General features: G+C 43.3%; 1 protein-coding gene across 1 annotated transcript in view; it reads right to left on the bottom strand.

The window, feature by feature from the left end:
- Positions 1 to 17,255, bottom strand: part of LOC147010417 (collagen alpha-3(VI) chain-like) — a 43,989-nt gene extending 26,734 nt beyond the window's left edge. Inside the window, exons 1-12 of the mRNA XM_085860676.1 lie at positions 17,049 to 17,255; positions 15,246 to 15,276; positions 10,765 to 11,301; positions 10,513 to 10,615; positions 10,148 to 10,391; positions 6,650 to 6,962; positions 6,287 to 6,423; positions 4,126 to 4,290; positions 3,477 to 3,696; positions 3,145 to 3,311; positions 2,564 to 2,743; positions 2,252 to 2,453 (exon numbers count right to left, since the gene is read on the bottom strand). Of these exons, the coding sequence (XP_085716802.1) occupies positions 2,252 to 2,453; positions 2,564 to 2,743; positions 3,145 to 3,311; positions 3,477 to 3,696; positions 4,126 to 4,290; positions 6,287 to 6,423; positions 6,650 to 6,962; positions 10,148 to 10,391; positions 10,513 to 10,615; positions 10,765 to 11,301; positions 15,246 to 15,276; positions 17,049 to 17,108 (2,359 nt within the window). The 5' untranslated portion in view covers positions 17,109 to 17,255. The remainder of the gene's footprint in view (positions 1 to 2,251; positions 2,454 to 2,563; positions 2,744 to 3,144; positions 3,312 to 3,476; positions 3,697 to 4,125; positions 4,291 to 6,286; positions 6,424 to 6,649; positions 6,963 to 10,147; positions 10,392 to 10,512; positions 10,616 to 10,764; positions 11,302 to 15,245; positions 15,277 to 17,048) is intronic.
- Positions 17,256 to 18,139: the final 884 nt, after the last annotated feature.

Below are 18,139 nucleotides of genomic sequence, written 5' to 3'. Positions count from 1 at the left end.
TTCGTATCACAAGGTAGTCGAAAGACAAAAAGAAAGTCGTTGTTGTTGGGTATCCCTGGTCAGTCCTGCTCGAACAGGCACACGTCACGGAGATAGCCGATCAATTTCCCAGAAGCGACCCAGAGATCTCTCGCTTTCATTATGTTGTGATCTTATCTTGGTGGAGCCAGGACCACACAATTTACCATGATGTGTTATATTTTGTGTGGGGAGCCTGGCAGAGGCTGCAGGTGTTGTCAGTAGTGTCGTCAAGTCACTGACTGTCACGGTGTCACGTCAAGTCACGGTATGTGTGCTGTAAAAGCTGTGGGTAGTGTCCACAGCGGAGGCATGAAAGGTGAACACGACAAGATTTGGAGAGTAGTTTCTCAGTTTTATAAATAGGTGTGGGTTTTATGCCCAAGATACTGTTTGGGCCGAGGTTATTGATTGCATCCGTGGTGATGTGGGTCTAGATGTGTTTTTTGTAGTTGTTTTTGTCCAGTGGGGGATGATTTTAAGGATGGTACTGTAGTGTCTTTGTGGTGTAGTTCTAATGTGTCTAGGGATCTGTGGGTGGTTGGACATGTCATGGCATGGGTGATTAGGGTTGGCACTTGCTGTTGAAAGGAACTGTGCACCTCACATATCCATGTGGTTCTGTGTGTAGGTGCTCAATGGGTGTTGTTAATGTGCAACCTGTGATGATGTGAATGGCTTTGTTTTGTGTGGTCTGTTGGGTGTTGAGATGAGTGTTTGATAGGCTGGAGGCCCAGGATGAGCTGGTGTAGTTAATGACTGATCTAATGTACTGTTTGTATATTAGTGATATTGTTTCTTTGTGGTGTCTGAAGTCGATGCCTGTGAGTGCCATAAGTGTGTTCAGCCTGGGTGTGCATGTTTTTTTTTTTTAATGTTTGTGATGCGAGAATGACATAGATGTGTTAAAAGTGATGCCGAGTATTTTTGTTTGGTGTGTGTGATTGGGATGTTGTTCAGTGCGATGCGTGGTGCAGCGCTATGTTCCTCGGTGTAATTTGTTAAAAGAGTGATCGTTGGTTTTGAGGGGGTGACTTTCAGTCTGTTGATGGTGAGCCAGGTTTGTAGGGTGCTGAGGAAGGGTTGAAGTTGTGCTGTGGCAGTGTTGATGTTGCTATGAGTAGAGGTAATGGTTATATCATCCACATATGAGGCTATTTGAATGCTCTATTTGTATGAAGTTGTGATATGAAGCTATTTGTATGTTCTCAGGTAGTTGTGGAATGTCGTGCATGAACGGATTAAAGAGTGTGGGGGAGAGGAATGAGCCTTGAGGGACTCTGTTGGGCAAGTATCATGTGCGTGATGACTTTCCATTAAAATTACGAATGATTGTCTGCATGATGGGTCGTTGTATTGGCCAGCCAGTGTTTGGTGTTGTTGTTCATGTTTGTGTTGAGTATTTTGTTTGCGAGTCAGAGTTTTGGGAGTGTGTCACATGCTTTGCTCATGTCTACATGGTGAGAATAGTGCATTTTGGTGGTGTTTTTTTAGACTATTGAAGCCATTAAAGGTGTTTTGTGTGAGGAGAGTGGTTGTGGAGTGGTTTGGTCTGAATCTGTGTTGGGTGTGTGAGAGAGAGATGTGAGGGTCTGTGAGTGTGAGTATTCGGTGTTCTGTAACTTTGGAGGTTGTGCAGAGTAATGCGATAGGTCTGTAGGAGGCTACTTTGGTGGGATCTTTGTTTGGTTTAAGGAGGGAAAAGATTTTGCCTTGTTTCGAAATTTGGGGAATTCTTGAGTGTTGGTAGGAGAAATTGCTTATACTCGTAGGGCTGATATACCGTGTGGTCAAAGGTGTTTAAAATGTAAATTGGAGACATTGCCAGGGCCTGCAGCCAGTGAATTTTTGTTGTTTTTGATGATTTGTATTGTTTGTGTGGGAGTGAAAGGCATGATGGTGGTGTCAAGTTGAAGGTTGAGTTTACGTCGTGTAATACTTCCGTATTACACGTCCTCTTTTCTGGGTCCGATATGACTTGTGTGCGCGCGGAATGGCCTATGAGGATGTTAGCATGTTGCTTATGAGGATGTCAAACTACGATTGGGGATGCTTCATCGTGGTGGTTGTACCCTCCCACGCAAGATGGGGGCCAAATCTTCCCCACTTTTCCCTGCTGCACAGATTCATCAGGGCAGTGTGGTCACAGTCAGATACTAGAAGTTGATTGAACACACACAAATCAAGTTTGCTCTCATGTAAGGCTCGTTGTTCAGTCTCCTCTTTAACATACCAGTCGTGAGGGAAAAGCTCTCCAACATTCCAAATGAGTTGTAAGTGCTGACAAAGTCCGGAGATGAAGCGATGGCTTCCAGGGCCGTTGTGTCCGAATAGGCGACACCAACAATCAGCACGGAGATGCCCAGGTTTCTCAGCTCTTTCACTGGACCGGTGACATCGTCTGCAGTTGCGCCACCCACCACCATAACGACCATCTGCAGGTAGCACAAGTAAGAGTAGTCAGATGCGGTGAGAAATTACAGCACCGAATGACGGTTTAGTGAATGGTCCATGATCGGGTTCGAGCAACCGTGTCCAACCACACCTTGCCGGTGTATGGCCTGGCTCCGTGCTGAGTGTTCAGCACATTGGTCAGTACGTATGTCAGTGCTTGGCCCACATTCCGTGCACCCTTAGTACGGCTCATTTTACTTATGGCCGCCAAAGCTGCCTTCTTCCCACCGGTCGAGTCCAGAAAGAGGTCGGTGTGGGGCTGCCCACCAATCTGTGATGGTCAAGAAGATTTCTCATCAGTTTCCTTCATTCAAGTAAAGACCAGGTAGCACATCAACTTAATCTGATAATGCTTTTATCATTATTACCACGAAGAGAACACAAGTGCATATTCAGACACTGAAAGGACACCAGAGATTACAAGATATTTTGTAGAAAAGGAATGTCATCTATGACTCTAAAAAGACTTTTGGCCTGACGAAGTATGTTTGGTTAGCGAATGAAACGCCACCTGAGACTGGAGTGGAGTTATAGATTTTGAGACATCGCCCTGCTAATGCATCATTTGCTAAAATGCATCATTTTGCATGTATGTCTTTTACTCTTTGTTTGTCAAGCATTAACAGTATACGTATATGTATATATACATATATATATACAATCAAAACACACCTGTACAATGGCCAGGCGGTGTCTGTCTGGCCGTACATCAATGCTGCTCACAGAGTTGGACAGGAAGCGTCGAATCTCCACAAAATCTGTGTCTGAGACACCGTTCGAACCATCCACCAGGAAGACGAGGTCCATGTTTGTGGTGCTTGGATTAGTCTCCACAATAACTGCATGTAAACAAAACCCAAACAATTTAATCCCTGAAGCCTGTTCTTGGTCGATATTACAAATCTGGCAGGATAGCACAGAGGTAACACCTTATCTTCATAGTATGTGCTACTAACACCATTTTCCGCCACGTTTAAAGAACTGCACAAAAGGGATTGACTCACTAGGTTCATATACGAGAGTAATGAATGAACTCGAGTAGGAAACCAAAGACGAGAGACTGGTCCAGCTGACGAACAGGCTGTGGCTGCTGGCGATCTGCTCCAGGATTTGAGCATCCAAGCCAGCGCCCAGTGCGATCACGCTTCCTCCCATGGACTCCACGTCAGCCAAACCGATGCTGAAATCATCAGCTGGAGGACCTCCCAGAATCGTGACGATGAACTGGGGGAGGACGAGACGATGCGAACACCTTTTGTATGCTCTTATGGAGTGGAACCCTGAGACATAACATGAGGTTATAAATTTTGCATTTGCCTGTTGTTCAGAACAAAGAATAAAAGCCGAGAAAATTTGACATTAAACAGAAGAATCACAGTTATTGCTTTCTGGAATGTTTTGTTTGTATTTTTGTTATTTATTTTGTCTTTTCAGTCTTCAGCCATTTTTTTACTACAAGCATCAAGGAGATCGCTTAATTAAAATGAATAACTTTTATGGCATTCAAATGAGCCAATGGGAAAACAGATTGACTTCCGCAAACAGAATGGCCTCAATAAAGAGGACAATAAGATATGAAGAAATGACAAAGGTAAAACTTGTGTAGGAGTTTGAGGATCCGATGGATGTCGAGGAGCCCGAACCCTCGGATACCTTAGCGGCGTTGGGCCTGGCCTTGTTCAGCAAGTTGGAGGCCACATACTTCAACGCTAGTCCGAGGTTTCTTGATCCAGATACAGCATGCAGCTTCAAAAACGAGGAAACGAGTTCGGTACGGGAACCAGAAAATGGAACCGCGTATGATGTCTCGGTTCCGATCTGGGAGGAGATAATTTTCAGAATGAGGGATGCCAACTGGTTGGCGGCATGGGCTAACAGCTCCCTAAAAATGAGGAGTGTGCAATTATCACAAAAAATATATAAAGGTGTCAATCAACACAAAATCGTGCGCAGCCTCTTTTGGAGCTTTTGGCAACAAAGACAAAACATTTTATCCATCTATATAGTACTAAAACTCTCATCTTGTGTATATATATGTGTATGTATATATATATGCATGTATGTTCCCGAAATATAGCCAAAACGGTACACGATAGCGCAAAAACTTTCAGCCCACCTTACTGACCATTCGCCTGCGGTGTGCAGTATCAAGTTTCGTTTAAAATCGGGCAATGAAAAAAAATGTAAAAAAATCAATTTCCAATTCAGTCAAGTACTCCTCGGGAGTATTTGATCAATGCAAACAACCTTAGCGGTATAGTTCACTGGAGCTATCTTTTTGTTTTTTTTCTTGAAATGATTTTTTTTCATCAACCGCTGTGACAGCGGGAACCCAACGGGTTCACGGGTCGTCTCGTATCCCATAAAGCTGAAGGGTAACATCAAGGTAGAGTGATAAAATGAGGGAAACTTTGACTGGCAAAGTTAAATCAAAATAGAGATGGAGAAGTATTTTAACGTATTTCCGTATTTTTCTTCAACGTACAACGTATTTTCAGCCCATTGCAAATGATTTGGTGACCCATTTACAGAAGAGGAGAGAGGGGGTATTGAAAGGTTGATTGATGGCCACAGGCAAAGGAAACAAGATATTAAAGCTGAAGTCGAACACTTGAGCTCCAATGCAATTACAATACTGAGAGACCTTCCTCATTTACTCTTCTTCTGTGTGCAGCACATGGCTGTGGGTAGCATCATTTGATGGGGGGGGGGGGGGATGGCTGTGCTGCTGATGCAGTGCCCCTGCTAAAACACGAATTTGTAATTTGATCATGGTGCTCGCCTCCTCTTAATGAAGGACACCAAGGGATCTTTAACATCGAGAAACTGATGCTGACCGGATGCCTCGATCAAGGTCCATCAAAGGGATTGTGCACAAACTGATGAATCGCCCTGCCTGTTAAATACCAGGGTGACAGTTTATAGTTGGCTTGATATTCAAACCCAGGTTGGACAGCTCAGTGGGGAGTGCAAGTAGCTCTCGGCCATCCTGCCAGCTGATACTTCACTCAAACATTCTAAATCAAGAAACATTCAAACCACAGCTGAAATTTGGATTCGCAAATTTGCTCAGGCTCAATCTGATTTGATGTCTTCATAGAGGTTCACTCGGACTGCCAAATAAATTAACTGCATCGGTCCTCACGAGTCAAGTCATTCAACCCAACACACCAGCCACACAGGGAGTGGGAAATTTGGACCGAGTGCCCTCTGTATTGAAAAATAATCTTGGATCTTTCACATTCAGATGACTGCAGATACAGGATAGCCAGCTTTCCAAGCTCCCAACCCAAAGAACAGCTTGCTTCATGGTGCAGCACTCCCTGCAAGCAGTGCACCGAAGGCAGTTTTAATCGCATTGGAGAGCACGAGCTGCTCTGCCACCAAACCAATAATGATGTTTATCCGTGACATACACAGACGTTGTTGACAAGTTTGTTTGTAATGGTGTGAGTGTTCTGGTTTTTTTTTCTTCTGAATGACAAGGTTCAACAGGTATTTGAAGAATGTTCTGAGAGATGAGTCAAAAGAATACATTGGGTAACCATGTCAGTCATGATAGGTTCTGCCATCCTTCCCCAGAACGAACCAGTTACATGAGTGACCTCACATCCTTTATGCATTGTATGAATCATATTATTAGCTTTTATATCTCTGAATATTTTGTCCCCCTAATTCCTTTTTCAGATTTTTCTCACTCCTGTAAATTTTCTCGTTGTACCTCAAACACAGGTATAATGTAGCATGATGTAACATTGCCAAAGTGACCAGCTCCTTACAAGAGCATCCGTAAGATGGACCACCGGCGACGTACCACAACGATGGCGATACGAGTGTAGTCGTTTCCGAGGCTCAGGCGTCCTACGATGGCATTCAGGAATTTGATGATGTATGCAAACTGTGATTGAGGGATCGTCCCATCGATTAGGAAAATCAGTTCCAACTCCAGCTCTGTGAGGAGACAAAGAAGGGAGACGATTGAATACAGGATTATACAGGCCTCGATCTGGATTCATAAAATACTTCTGAACTGCAGTTGCACCATATATCCACAGATTCAGTCCCAGAAACCTTCTACATAGACTACAGGAATTGTCCATCAGCTGCAGGTCTAACTGTGGGTTTGCTTGGGCCTAGAATCAGCATCAAATGCGGCTGCATATTGCAAACCACGTACCATTCTCAGGCTTTGGTTCTGGTGCTGGCTGAAGTGGTGGAGGTCGTGGCAATGGTATTGGTTGAGGCTTCGGTTTTTCCTGAGCGGCACTGCACACGCTTTTCAACAATGTTTCTCCAATGCTCTTAAGCGCCCCAACGTTGTTCACCGTCAAGATGTGGGTGTTTTTGGGATTACTGGCTATTTCCTCGAGTTGGTGTCGGTTGAACTTGCCAACGCCAATGGTGAATATCTCGATTCCTGAATTACGAAGGTGTTTCCCAGGTCCAGAAACATGATCTTGGGACTTCCCGTCGGTGATGAGGACGAGAATCTGTAAAGAGAGTATATTTCAGTGAGGACTACAAAGATAGGTTTGGGAGACCTTTAAAGGGAGTGGAGCTCAACAAAATTAATGTGAAATAAATCGATAAAATAAAGATTGAAAAATCACTCACAGTGACACTTGGCGAAACGGAACGGCACTCAGTAGAGTGCATGCCTCCACCAGGCTGAACAGTTTAAATTTTGTATTCCATTGATAGGCCGGATCTGAATCCGGACCTGAACCAAAATCGAATCGGCTTGTTCTTGTCACCTAACCAACTCATCCACCTCGTTTTGTCATAACTCGTCTACAACTTTTAGAGATATCATGCCACACATAGTTTTGGCCCCATCTCTCAATGGTGAAGAATCAGTGAAAAATTAAATAATTCTTGTATCCAGATCTGGATTCAGATCCTCACCAAAATTGAATCAATTCTTCCTAGTGGCACACCCAACCCGTCCACTAAGTTTCGTGTGAATCCATCCATAACCTTTTGAGATATCGTGCTATAGATCGTTTGTGGCCCCGTCGCTCAATGGCGAAGAATCACTCAAGAAATTATCAGATCCGGATCCAGATTCGGATCTTCACCAAAATTAAGCATTGCTGTCCTTGGCCAGAATAAATCGATGTCAGAATAAAATGAGGCTTACTAGAAATAAAAATGGGAAAGGGATGAAAATTGACAAGGATGCAAAAGATGGAATGAATGATGCAGATGAATGAATAATGAGATGAAGAAAAATATCTCATCTGCCAAGAAATCAAGATAGTGGGTGAACATCTACATGACGACTACGAGGATGGGAAGAAATGTATCAGGGATGCCGTAGCTGATGGAGAAAGGCTTACTGATCGAGCTTCTTTACCCATTCCAAATTGACTCAAGAACATTTCAGGCCATGGCTGGAGGGATTTGGAGATGAAGTGGCACAATATCTGCTTTGTCGACTTTTCCTCAGAGAGACATTTGAACAGGCTGTGCAGTAGGACAAAGGACAAAGGGAACAGCAGGAGAAAGGGGAAACAGCAACAGCAGGGCAGAGAGAGAAAGCAAATGGAGATGGACAAACAAGGGATGCAGGTATCGACGAGGGGTAAGGGAGAATGCAAAGGGTGGAAAACATGGCTACATAAGCAAAATTATGGGAGGGGTGGGGTAGACAAATTTAACAGGTGTAGAAAAGATCATGATTTTGGATGGGGGATGTATTGAGATGGTGGTGAACAGTAGCCTTGAAGACGTAGAGGGAAGAATGAGGTTGAAGAGAGTGTGGAAGGTGGATCCACAGGTAGGAAAAAAAGAGGAATAAATGATTTGAGGTGAGCAGTGGTTCTGGATTTAGGCAGTTTCACTAGGAAAGGGATGAGGGTGGACCACATGCGTCTCACAGATGCCTGGTGGGGGATTGGGGGGGAGCATGGAGAGGACACAAGGTGCAAGTTCAGAAATGAGGCAGAAGAAGACAGCGAGACCACCAACCTGTCGGCAATGGCAAAGTGATGGGCCAATACACTCGGCTTGATCGTGAGACATTCCAATGATATTGAAGGCCTTGGTTTCCATACTAGGATCAGCAGACAACTTAGATGCACTTGAGGATGCGATAGGTGTCCAGGGAACCTTCCATTACTGTCAGTGGAACGCATGGCAATGAGGTCCACTTCCACCATGACCGGTGGTCATGCTTAGCTTCGGCAGAGACGTGGCTTTAAAGAAAGATATCATTGAGGTGCTGCATGATGTTGATGTTCCACAATTACTGATTGGAACATGGGTCAAGCTTATATTTCACAATGCATCACAGATCAAGGCAGAGGACTGGTTTGTTACAAATCAATGCAGAAATGAGGCCAAATTGATAAATAATGCCTGGGTCATGTCGAGGATGGACAGTGTCAGTGATGAAGAAGTTCCACCATTGTCAATTTCTAATGAGATTGCAAGCACAGGAGATTTCAGTAGAAATGGCTCCCATCTTGAAGGCCTCGGCAGACAACTACAATGCCCAAGCAGATGTTACCCCCAACCAGTGATGCCCGAGAACTGCACCTCAAGCATGAAAATTTCCAGTCAAAGGATTGGCTGCAGGCAAATAAGACCTAGATGGAGCTAAGCAATCCAGCAGACACAGGAGGGTGGAAGTAGACTCGCAAGCCATCTATGCCAAGCAGTTGTCTCAAAGTCATTACCTGTGGATGCAAAACCAAATGCTGCACTGGAGCTTGCCAATGCCAGCCATTGGGACAGATGTGCATGCCAGATGTGCATGTATACAGATGGGTGGTGCTTGAATACAGTTAGTTGATAAATCACCAATATCAATCAACCAGTGAGTACACATCTCATGCAAATTAAGGTAAATTCAGGATTCTGGATACAACTGAAATTTGACTTTCATTGACCTCTGACCTGAATTTTTCTTTTATCTCCAAGGTCGTGTCATCGTGATTCAAATCCCATTGAAGCCAATATAAAATGTTTCACTAGGGTTACACTCTCCACCATAAATTGATAATTCTCAGCTCCTGTAACAAAGGTAAACTAGAATGGTACTCAGTAGAGCGCATACCTCCGCCAAGCTGAACAGTTTACCTTTTGTAGCCCAATGATAGGCCAGATCTGCATCCAGACCTGATGAAAAATCCAATCAGCTGATTCTTGTCATCTCCCTAACTCATCCACCAAGTTTTGTCACAATCAGTCCACAACCTTTTGAGATATCGTTTTTGGCCCTATCTATAAAAAAAAAATATATATATATATTCTTAAAAGTACTATAACTCATTTGCTCACCAACAAAATCAAAACGATCAAGATGAAAATATTATGTTTCGATCACTTTGGTTTTGGAAAGCATCCAGATGGGAGATTATTTTTGAAGAAAATTGAAATTTGACCTCATTGGACCTTTTCACCTCAATATTTGACCTTGAAGGTCAAATGCCACGATGCCAACCGAGACAATCTGAAACCTTGGACAATGTTGATACTTTTTAGCACGATTGACCACTTTTAGCCTATTTGTCTCTGTGTCTTTGCTCCTCTCTTTCACTCATATTCTCTGATGCCACAATCATTTTTACATCATAATAATAATAATACTACTAATAATAATAAGATCCACGGTGAAGAGACCAAATGAACACCACACCAAATAGAGGTGTATATTAAAAGCAAAGCTCACTCTGGGCACACCAGATCGGGGTGCGCGAGCAAATACGTCTCCCAATGTGTATTGCAGCGCAGCCCCTGTCCTTGTGGAACCCCTCATGTACGGAGTTTTGCGTATGGCTTTCAAGACTGCTTCTTGCGATTTGTGCTGTGGGAGGTGAAAGAATGTACGATGCCTGGGGCGCTTTCTCCAGCCACTGAACTCGACGAGTCCCACGCGTACTGCATCAGGCCTGATGGCCAGGCCTTGGGTAACACTGATGGTTACAGGGGGACACATGATGTAAAGAAGAGCAATGGGAAGAAGGAAAAACATATCAAAACAGGGAATTAAAAGTCATGAATAAATAGAAAGTGCAAGTGATGTATGTTTCTGACCTGATGATAAATTTTTTGATGACACGAAATTTTGACAAGCCAATGCTTCCAGAACCATCCACCAAGAATACAAGATCTCCCTTCTGTCTTGCCAGATCACAGCCTTTAGGAAGTAATAGGAGAGCTCATTTCTGATGACAACCCACATAAGTTCTCAATTTGCCTTATTCGCAGTAATATCAAAGCTCCAAAAAGGGTATTATAAACACCATGACGTGAGACAAAGAAAGAGACAGAGACAAAGGTGCATACCTTGAATATGTACAGCGGGCTCCACCGCATTTCCATGACCGTGACCGTGACCGTGACCGTGACCATGACCAAACAAGAATCCAGGCATATGGAGATGACCAAAGAAACCGCCATGGTGACCTCCATGATGGCCATGGCCATGATGACCTCCATGGTGACCATGATGGCCTCCAAATCCAAAGAAACCGTGGTGACCATGGCCATGGTGACCATGGCCATGGTGACCATGGCCATGGTGACCATGATGGCCTCCTAATCCAAAGAAACCGTGGTGACCATGGCCATGATGACCTCCGTGATGATGGGCATGACCGCCATGATGATGGGCATGACCGCCGTGATGATGGGCATGACCGCCGTGGTGATGGGCATGACCGCCGTGGTGATGGGCATGACCGCCGTGGTGATGGGCATGACCGCCGTGGTGATGGGCATGACCGCCGTGGTGATGGGCATGACCGCCGTGGTGATGGGCATGACCACCATGGTGATGGGCATGACCGCCGTGATGATGATGCCATCCAAAATGACGTTTGTCTGAATGTGCAGAACAAATAAATGAAGTTAAAATCAGAGTTAGACAACAAGGCCATCAAAGAACATTTACCAATTTTCTAAAAACTGCAGAGGCAATAAAATGATTTAAAGCAGCTTTTTATTTTTTTTTGTCCATCGATAAGGCTTGTGGAAGAGCTAGTATACTCAATGGATCAGGAAGCAAAAAGGCAAAAAGAAGACACAAAAAAACATGCATGGGGTGGACAAGATGGATACAGAAGGAAACTCCAAGGAGGGAAAACAGTAAAATTGGAAGGAGGGATACGGGTGGGGTTAACGGGGGTAGAAAAGATCATGGTTTCGGATTGGAGATGAGATGGCAGTGAACAGCTGTGCTGAAGACCTGGAGGGAAGAACGAGATTGAAGAGAATGTGGATGCTGATTCCACAGGTGGGGAAAAAGAGAAACAAATGAGTGGAAGTGAGGAGTGATCTTGGATTTAGGCAGCTTCACCAGAAGGACATTGTGGTGGACTGTGTGAGCCTTCCAGAAACATGGGGGGGGGGGAGAGGGGGTTAAAGCACAGAGAGAGTAGAGGGTGCAAGACCAGAAAGGAGGTGGTAGAAGAAGACAGAGAGACCACCAACCTGCCTGTGATAGCAAAGTGAGAAGCCCATAGACTCAGCTTCATTGGTGAAGATGTCAGTGAGCCTTGTATGGAGTTGGCCTTGAATGACATAGGCAGAGAGTTTGGCGAGTAAGATGGGATGCCAGACTGTATCAAAAGCATGTTATATGTCCAGAGATAAGGCCCTGATGTCATGTCTGATATTGAGGGCCTCCAACCATTGTTGGGAGAAGCAGCATGTCCAAGGTAAATTGACTTGGTCTGAAACAAAATTGGTGAGCTGAGATGAGGTTGTTGGAGAAATCGAAGGATTTCATAGAAAAGGAATGTTTAAACACAAATAGAGCATCACATCTTCCGATCTGATATAATAGATATAATCTCACACAAGAGACTTGAATCTCACATCTGGAATCTCACAGTCTTGTATCTGATCACCAATACAACCTTCGCAAGGCAAGATCTACAGGTGATATCCTTTCTTACATTACGAATGTCTGGGCCTCTTCTTTGAGAGATTTTGGGGAATCCTTTGTTGAAGGCCTTGATATCTCAAAGACTTTGACAGAGTTTGGCATCGGGGTCTGATGTCCAAGCTTCCCTCTTTCAGCTTTCCTCCTTCACTCTGCTCTCTCATATCGAGCTTTCTCTCCGACCGCTCTATCTCCATAATTGTTGATGGTTCAACATCTCCCCCCCCCTTCCCTATCAACAGCGGTGTACCTCAGGGTTCCGTTCTGTCTCCAACACTCTTCCTTCTTTTTTATCAATGACCTCCTTTCTTCCACAAATAACCAAATGCACTCATCTGCTGATGACTCAACATTACATTCCTCCATGTCTTTCCCATCTTCCCTCACTCGATCAACATCTCGTCTCATCACAGCCACCTCTTTAAATTCAGATTTGGACAAGATCTCCCAGTGGGACAAATGTCATCAAGTTAAGTTTAATGTTTCAAAAACTCAATTTCTTCTCATCTCTCTCTCTAAAACTCCTCTCAACCCTCCAATCTCCTTCGAAAGCTCCACAATTACACCATGTGATACAATAAACCGACTAGCTATTACTCTAAAATCAAATTTGTCCTGGAATACACACATTACACAAATAGCTCAGCCTGCTTTGAAGAAATTAGGAGTCCTGTTCAGATGTCGAAGATTCTTCTCCTCTGAACAGTTGCTCCAACGATATAAAGGATTTATTTGTCCTTGTATAGAGTACTGCTCTCACATCTGGGGAGGTTCCAGCTCTACATACTTTCTGGACAGAATTGAATCCAAAGTTATTCGACTTGTCAGCTCCACCAATGTGACCTCAAAACTCGACCCGCTGAAATTACGCTGCATAGTTGGCTCTCTTTCTCTTTTTTACAGATATTACTTTGGTTTCTGCTCGCGTGAACCTCCACCATTATCGAGACCAAGGAATACTCGACAAGCCACTACATCAGATGATTTTTGTGTGGCCATTGGCAACTCAAGGGTGGGCCGTTATGATGTTTGTTTCTTCCCCTCCACTGCCAAACTCTGGAACTCTTTACCTTCTCACGTCTTCCCAAACACTGATGACCTTCCCCTTTTCAAAAAGCAGATTTTTTACTTCCTCAAAAACTCTTAGACTATTCTCTTTCCTTACTTTTCAATTAATGCAGTTATGTTATTTAAGACTTGGCCTTGATGAGGACTATATAGTCCGTGACTGAAGCCTTCAACATAAAAAAAGAAAAAAAAACAGACTGTCGATGCCAAGAGGAAATGTAACCAACGCCTTCATAAACACCTTGATGGAGTACTGCTCTCCCCTCTGGGCTTGCACCCCCGCCTCACACCTTACTCAGATTGACACCAAGGAAGCAAAGGCTTTCAAAATCATTGGAATCTCCTGTGATGAAGCTAAGTGGATGGGCCTATCAGTTTCACATCGGAGACAGGTCAATGGTCTCTCTGTCTTCTATCGCCTCCTTTCTGATCTTGCACCCTCTGCTCTTTCCATGCTCTGAACTTCCTAAGTTTTGGGGATTTTTTTTCCCTCTAAGGATGCTATTTAACTCCAAACAGAAAGGTGACTTTGATAAATTTTCCATGATACTGTGGCTGACAAAATTATTCACCCCCCCTTCCTCCAAAGTTTTCACATTTTTATGCCACCTGAGCATATTTCACGATGTTCACCTGCATGTGCCTTTCTAGTTCCCCTCCCCTTAATCTCACTCTCACATCTACTCTGCTGTTGGTGTTCTGGGTTGGTGCCCCAGCATCATATCTGCTTCTCTTGGATTCTGTGGAATCTAAAACTCTCGGCATCATTGGAATCTCCTGTGATGAGGCCGAAGCACAAAGTCTCTTGCTCGTTTTTTTTATGGACTGACAGAATGAATCACTCACTCACTCACCTATGACTAAAGTCCAGGTGAGCTAAAAATGAATATGACAAAGATAAAACCGTTGTTCAACCGTGATGTGCAAAAGGAAGACATTCAAATCGGTCATTCGTGTAAAATTGAAGAAGCCAGAAATTACCTTTACTTTGAACAACTCGTACAAAAGGATAGACACAGATCAGTTTGAAAAAAAGGGAGGAGATGTACTGGAGCAGGATAGATGGAATTTGGGAATTAAATAATGTCATGAAAAACAAACCGTCCTTGTATTTGAAAATTAAAGTTTGCAATTGACGTGTTCTACCGGCAATGTCATGTGGCAGAGGAACATGATCTCCAACGAATAAGATGATCCCTGGAAAGCAGAGAGCCATGGAAAGATGGCATATTGGTGAAAGTGTAACTAAATGGGACAAGACTAGAAATCAATGGATCAGACGGAAAACAAAATTTCATGACGTTTTGGTCACACAATAAAAAGAAAGTGAAACGGAACTTGGCCCTGGGCACGAAGCAAGAAGAACGGACAACCAGTGGACAGCAATATTTACAAAATTGGAAACCGGTGGATAAGCCGGAGAAGACCCTTGAAGAAGCAGAAGTAGTCCGAAGAAAGTGATATCAAATTGGTAGAAGGGGAGATTGAATTGAAACATTTATTGAAAGTACAATGACCTAAGTTTTCATCGAATGGACCACAATGAACCATATTCGAGGGAGGACTTCATCCTACAGTGAATTAATAAGTTGGGAAGGTGAAGTCAAGTTGTTCAGCATTTATTCCTTTGGCTTTGGTGTAAAATAAACCATTTTTGATCCCCGTATTTGAAGATTCTCGCACGAGGGTATATACTTGACAATCTCACCTGGTCACGGGTACAAACTGGTCAAAGATGAAAGTTCAAAAGTACCTGCAGAAATAGAGAGAAATTACGATGCGGGCGCAACACGGACATGATGTGCCAAATTACCTTTCTCATCTGAGGCTTCTTCTCCAGTAACCTGTACAAGTGCAAGAGTTCAGGTAATCAGCAATGAAAGGTAAACAATGCGAGGACATTCCATATCAACATTAATATAACACCTTACCCCGCACAGTCTTGGGGAAAAGGGACATGGGAAGGGTCTTTTAAACTTTTGCTTTGCGTTTCTGAGCATGATTTATATTTCCTACGAGTCACAATTTGTCTGAATCTTGATATTCCCCGATGGTGAGAGAGCGAGCAGTAAATTTGATTGGTCGACATGATGTAAAACGGCGTGATATTTTGTCCAATTCCTCTAAAACTGGAGGTTTTTGAAAGTGCCAGGAATTTGTGTTCTTCCGTGTTCAGGTATATAATTCAATTGAAATGAAATAAAGATTTAAATGTTGTCAGAAAAAAAAACAGAAACTTTTTTTTCGGATGTTTACCACCGTTGATGCGCTTTCTTTTATGCCACCTTATCGAACACGTTAAATTAGTTAGTTCTTCCTCCCTTTTGTTAGTGTCCTTTATAACGTCCCTAAAAACTGCAAATTTCATGTTTGAAATGATTTTCAATTTTGTTTGATTGGCAGACAGTCAGACAGAGTAAAAAAAAATATTACCTCGCTCCTCTGTACGCATGTGAAATCGGGACGACATTCCATATAATTTGCTAAATATCGAGTTAAGTTTAAATGAAACTTTTTCTGCCAATCTCTGAGGACTTTTGGAATGAAATTTTGCCTCAATAAAATATAAAGTATGTGTGGTTGACACGATTTTTTTTGACCGTGACTAATTTTAAGGTCATGACCTAATTATAGACATTTTTACATTTTCACCAAAACTCAACCAATTTTGGCTGACCAATCCTTGACCTAATTTTTTTCAGATTTTGACCTCATTAAAATAAAAAAACACCTTTTTGATCATAACTTGAATCGTTTTCCTCCGATTTTCATGATGTTTAGTTTTATGGATGGATTGTAGATGGGGACACATTTTCTTTAATTACACTCTATCCCTAAATGTTGATGGTCAAGGTCATGTGGTGGTCCGAGTAAAATATGGCCATCATTGGATCGTGGGCCAAGGGTAGGCTGGGGGAGGTTTACAATCACTTTGTGATCACAGATATCTAGTAATAATGTCGTGCTCTCTCATTACTCTGTCCTTCTCCAGTCTCTCCTAGTTGTGCACGTTCTACCATCAATCCAAGCTCACCACTCACCTCCACTCCTCCGTTCCCCTTTACTCCCAACCCTCCATTGCTTCATGTTGGTAGAGTACCTCCTTCGCAAGTCATCCACCATTGCTACCCATGATGTTTTCTCTTCTCATTAACCCCCATCTTCTTCACATGTATACCTTTCTCTTTCGTCCTTCTCTTTGTTCATCCCCTTGCTTGTGTCCACGTATTGTCCAACTGTCCCATTAGCAACGCGTTACCCTCTGTACACCATGTATCCTGAATCTCCCATAATCCGAGACTCGGTTTAACCAACCAAAAATTTAAACAGTAAACATTTCTTAAGGTCACTTGTTTGAGAGATAAACGTAAGCCAAACGAACCAGCCTTGCCGAAATAGCACGGAACGTATCCATTTCAAATTTGATGTTTTCAGCCATACGAACTCCCAATCCCAGCTCAGTGTTCCACACCACAAATCAGTTTGTACTTGCAAAACACAGTCCTTTAACTCGAAGATGAACAAGCAAATCAAAACATCAATAAAATAAAAGACAAGGTGAAGCAGAATGCAGACAAATAGTGCAAAGGGCTCCGATAAGGACGGCTACTTGTACCTGGAGCACAATGAGCAAGGAAATGGAGATTAGGACGGCAAGCCACACGAGCCGTCCCATGATGTCTGTCTGTCTGTCCTTCCAGCGATGGATGGAATTGAACAGGATCGAGGTGTGCCAACCACCGAAGAAAAGCTTAAGTTTGGGCGTTAGCCTTTCAGTGAAGCAGAAGAAAGTCCTTGGAGTAGTGTGTTCTCGATCCGTCTCATCCAAACTTATATACTTGTATAAGGACCGCCTGAGGCTGGGGTGGAAGCTTTTTGGGGATGCTAATAAGTTTGCTTCATGTAAAGGGGAATAATGTAAAAAAAAAAAAAAATCAAACAAAATCAAAGCCATTCGGTGATAAAAGATGATAAAAACAAAATAAATGCTCAGTGCCAAGTAAATAACAACCAGCAATGAAGAACCCATAACCATGTCAGGTGTACGTATGCAGGTCCACTGATGGATTCGGACTCTCCTGACAGGTATACGCTTGTCTCTACTTTCAGGTTATTATTGGTTCCACCGTTACTCATACTCTGCACAGAGCTGTCTTTCTACTCAATAACTTTGTGCAAGTTAGTGTGCTCTTTGACCTCAAGGTCACGATTTCCATTAGTCTTTCAATGAATCATTTGTTTCATCCAAATGTGTACGATCTGGCCCGGATTTAGAGTCATGGGGGTGGCCCCAGCATCAAAATAGTACCGTCAAACGAGAACGGCACTTGGTAGAGCACGTACCTCCACCTGGCTGAACAGTTTATGTTTCGCATCCCACCGATAGGTCGGGTCCGGATCCAGACCTGAACCAGAATCGAAGCGGCTTGTTATTGTCACCGAACGAACTCGTCCACCAAGTTTTGTCCGAATCCGTCTTTACCTTTTGAGATATCGTGCGATATATCGTATCTCTCCCTGTCACTCAATAGTGAAGAACCACTTAAAAACTTCTCGTATCCAGATTTGGATCTTCACCAAAATTGAATCATTTCGTCCTTGTCGCACACCCAACATCTCAACCGAGTTTCATCCAATTCCGTCTTAACTTTTTTGAGATATCCTGTTCACAGACAGACGGACAGACAGACATGGGTGAAAACAATC

The sequence above is a fragment of the Eptatretus burgeri genome, chromosome 16 (assembly GCF_056783735.1).
Source record: "Eptatretus burgeri isolate ZD-2024b chromosome 16, Ebu_testis_v1, whole genome shotgun sequence".
In the NCBI taxonomy this organism is placed as follows: Eukaryota; Metazoa; Chordata; class Myxini; order Myxiniformes; family Myxinidae; genus Eptatretus; species Eptatretus burgeri.
This window is presented reverse-complemented; position numbering and strand designations above follow the sequence as displayed.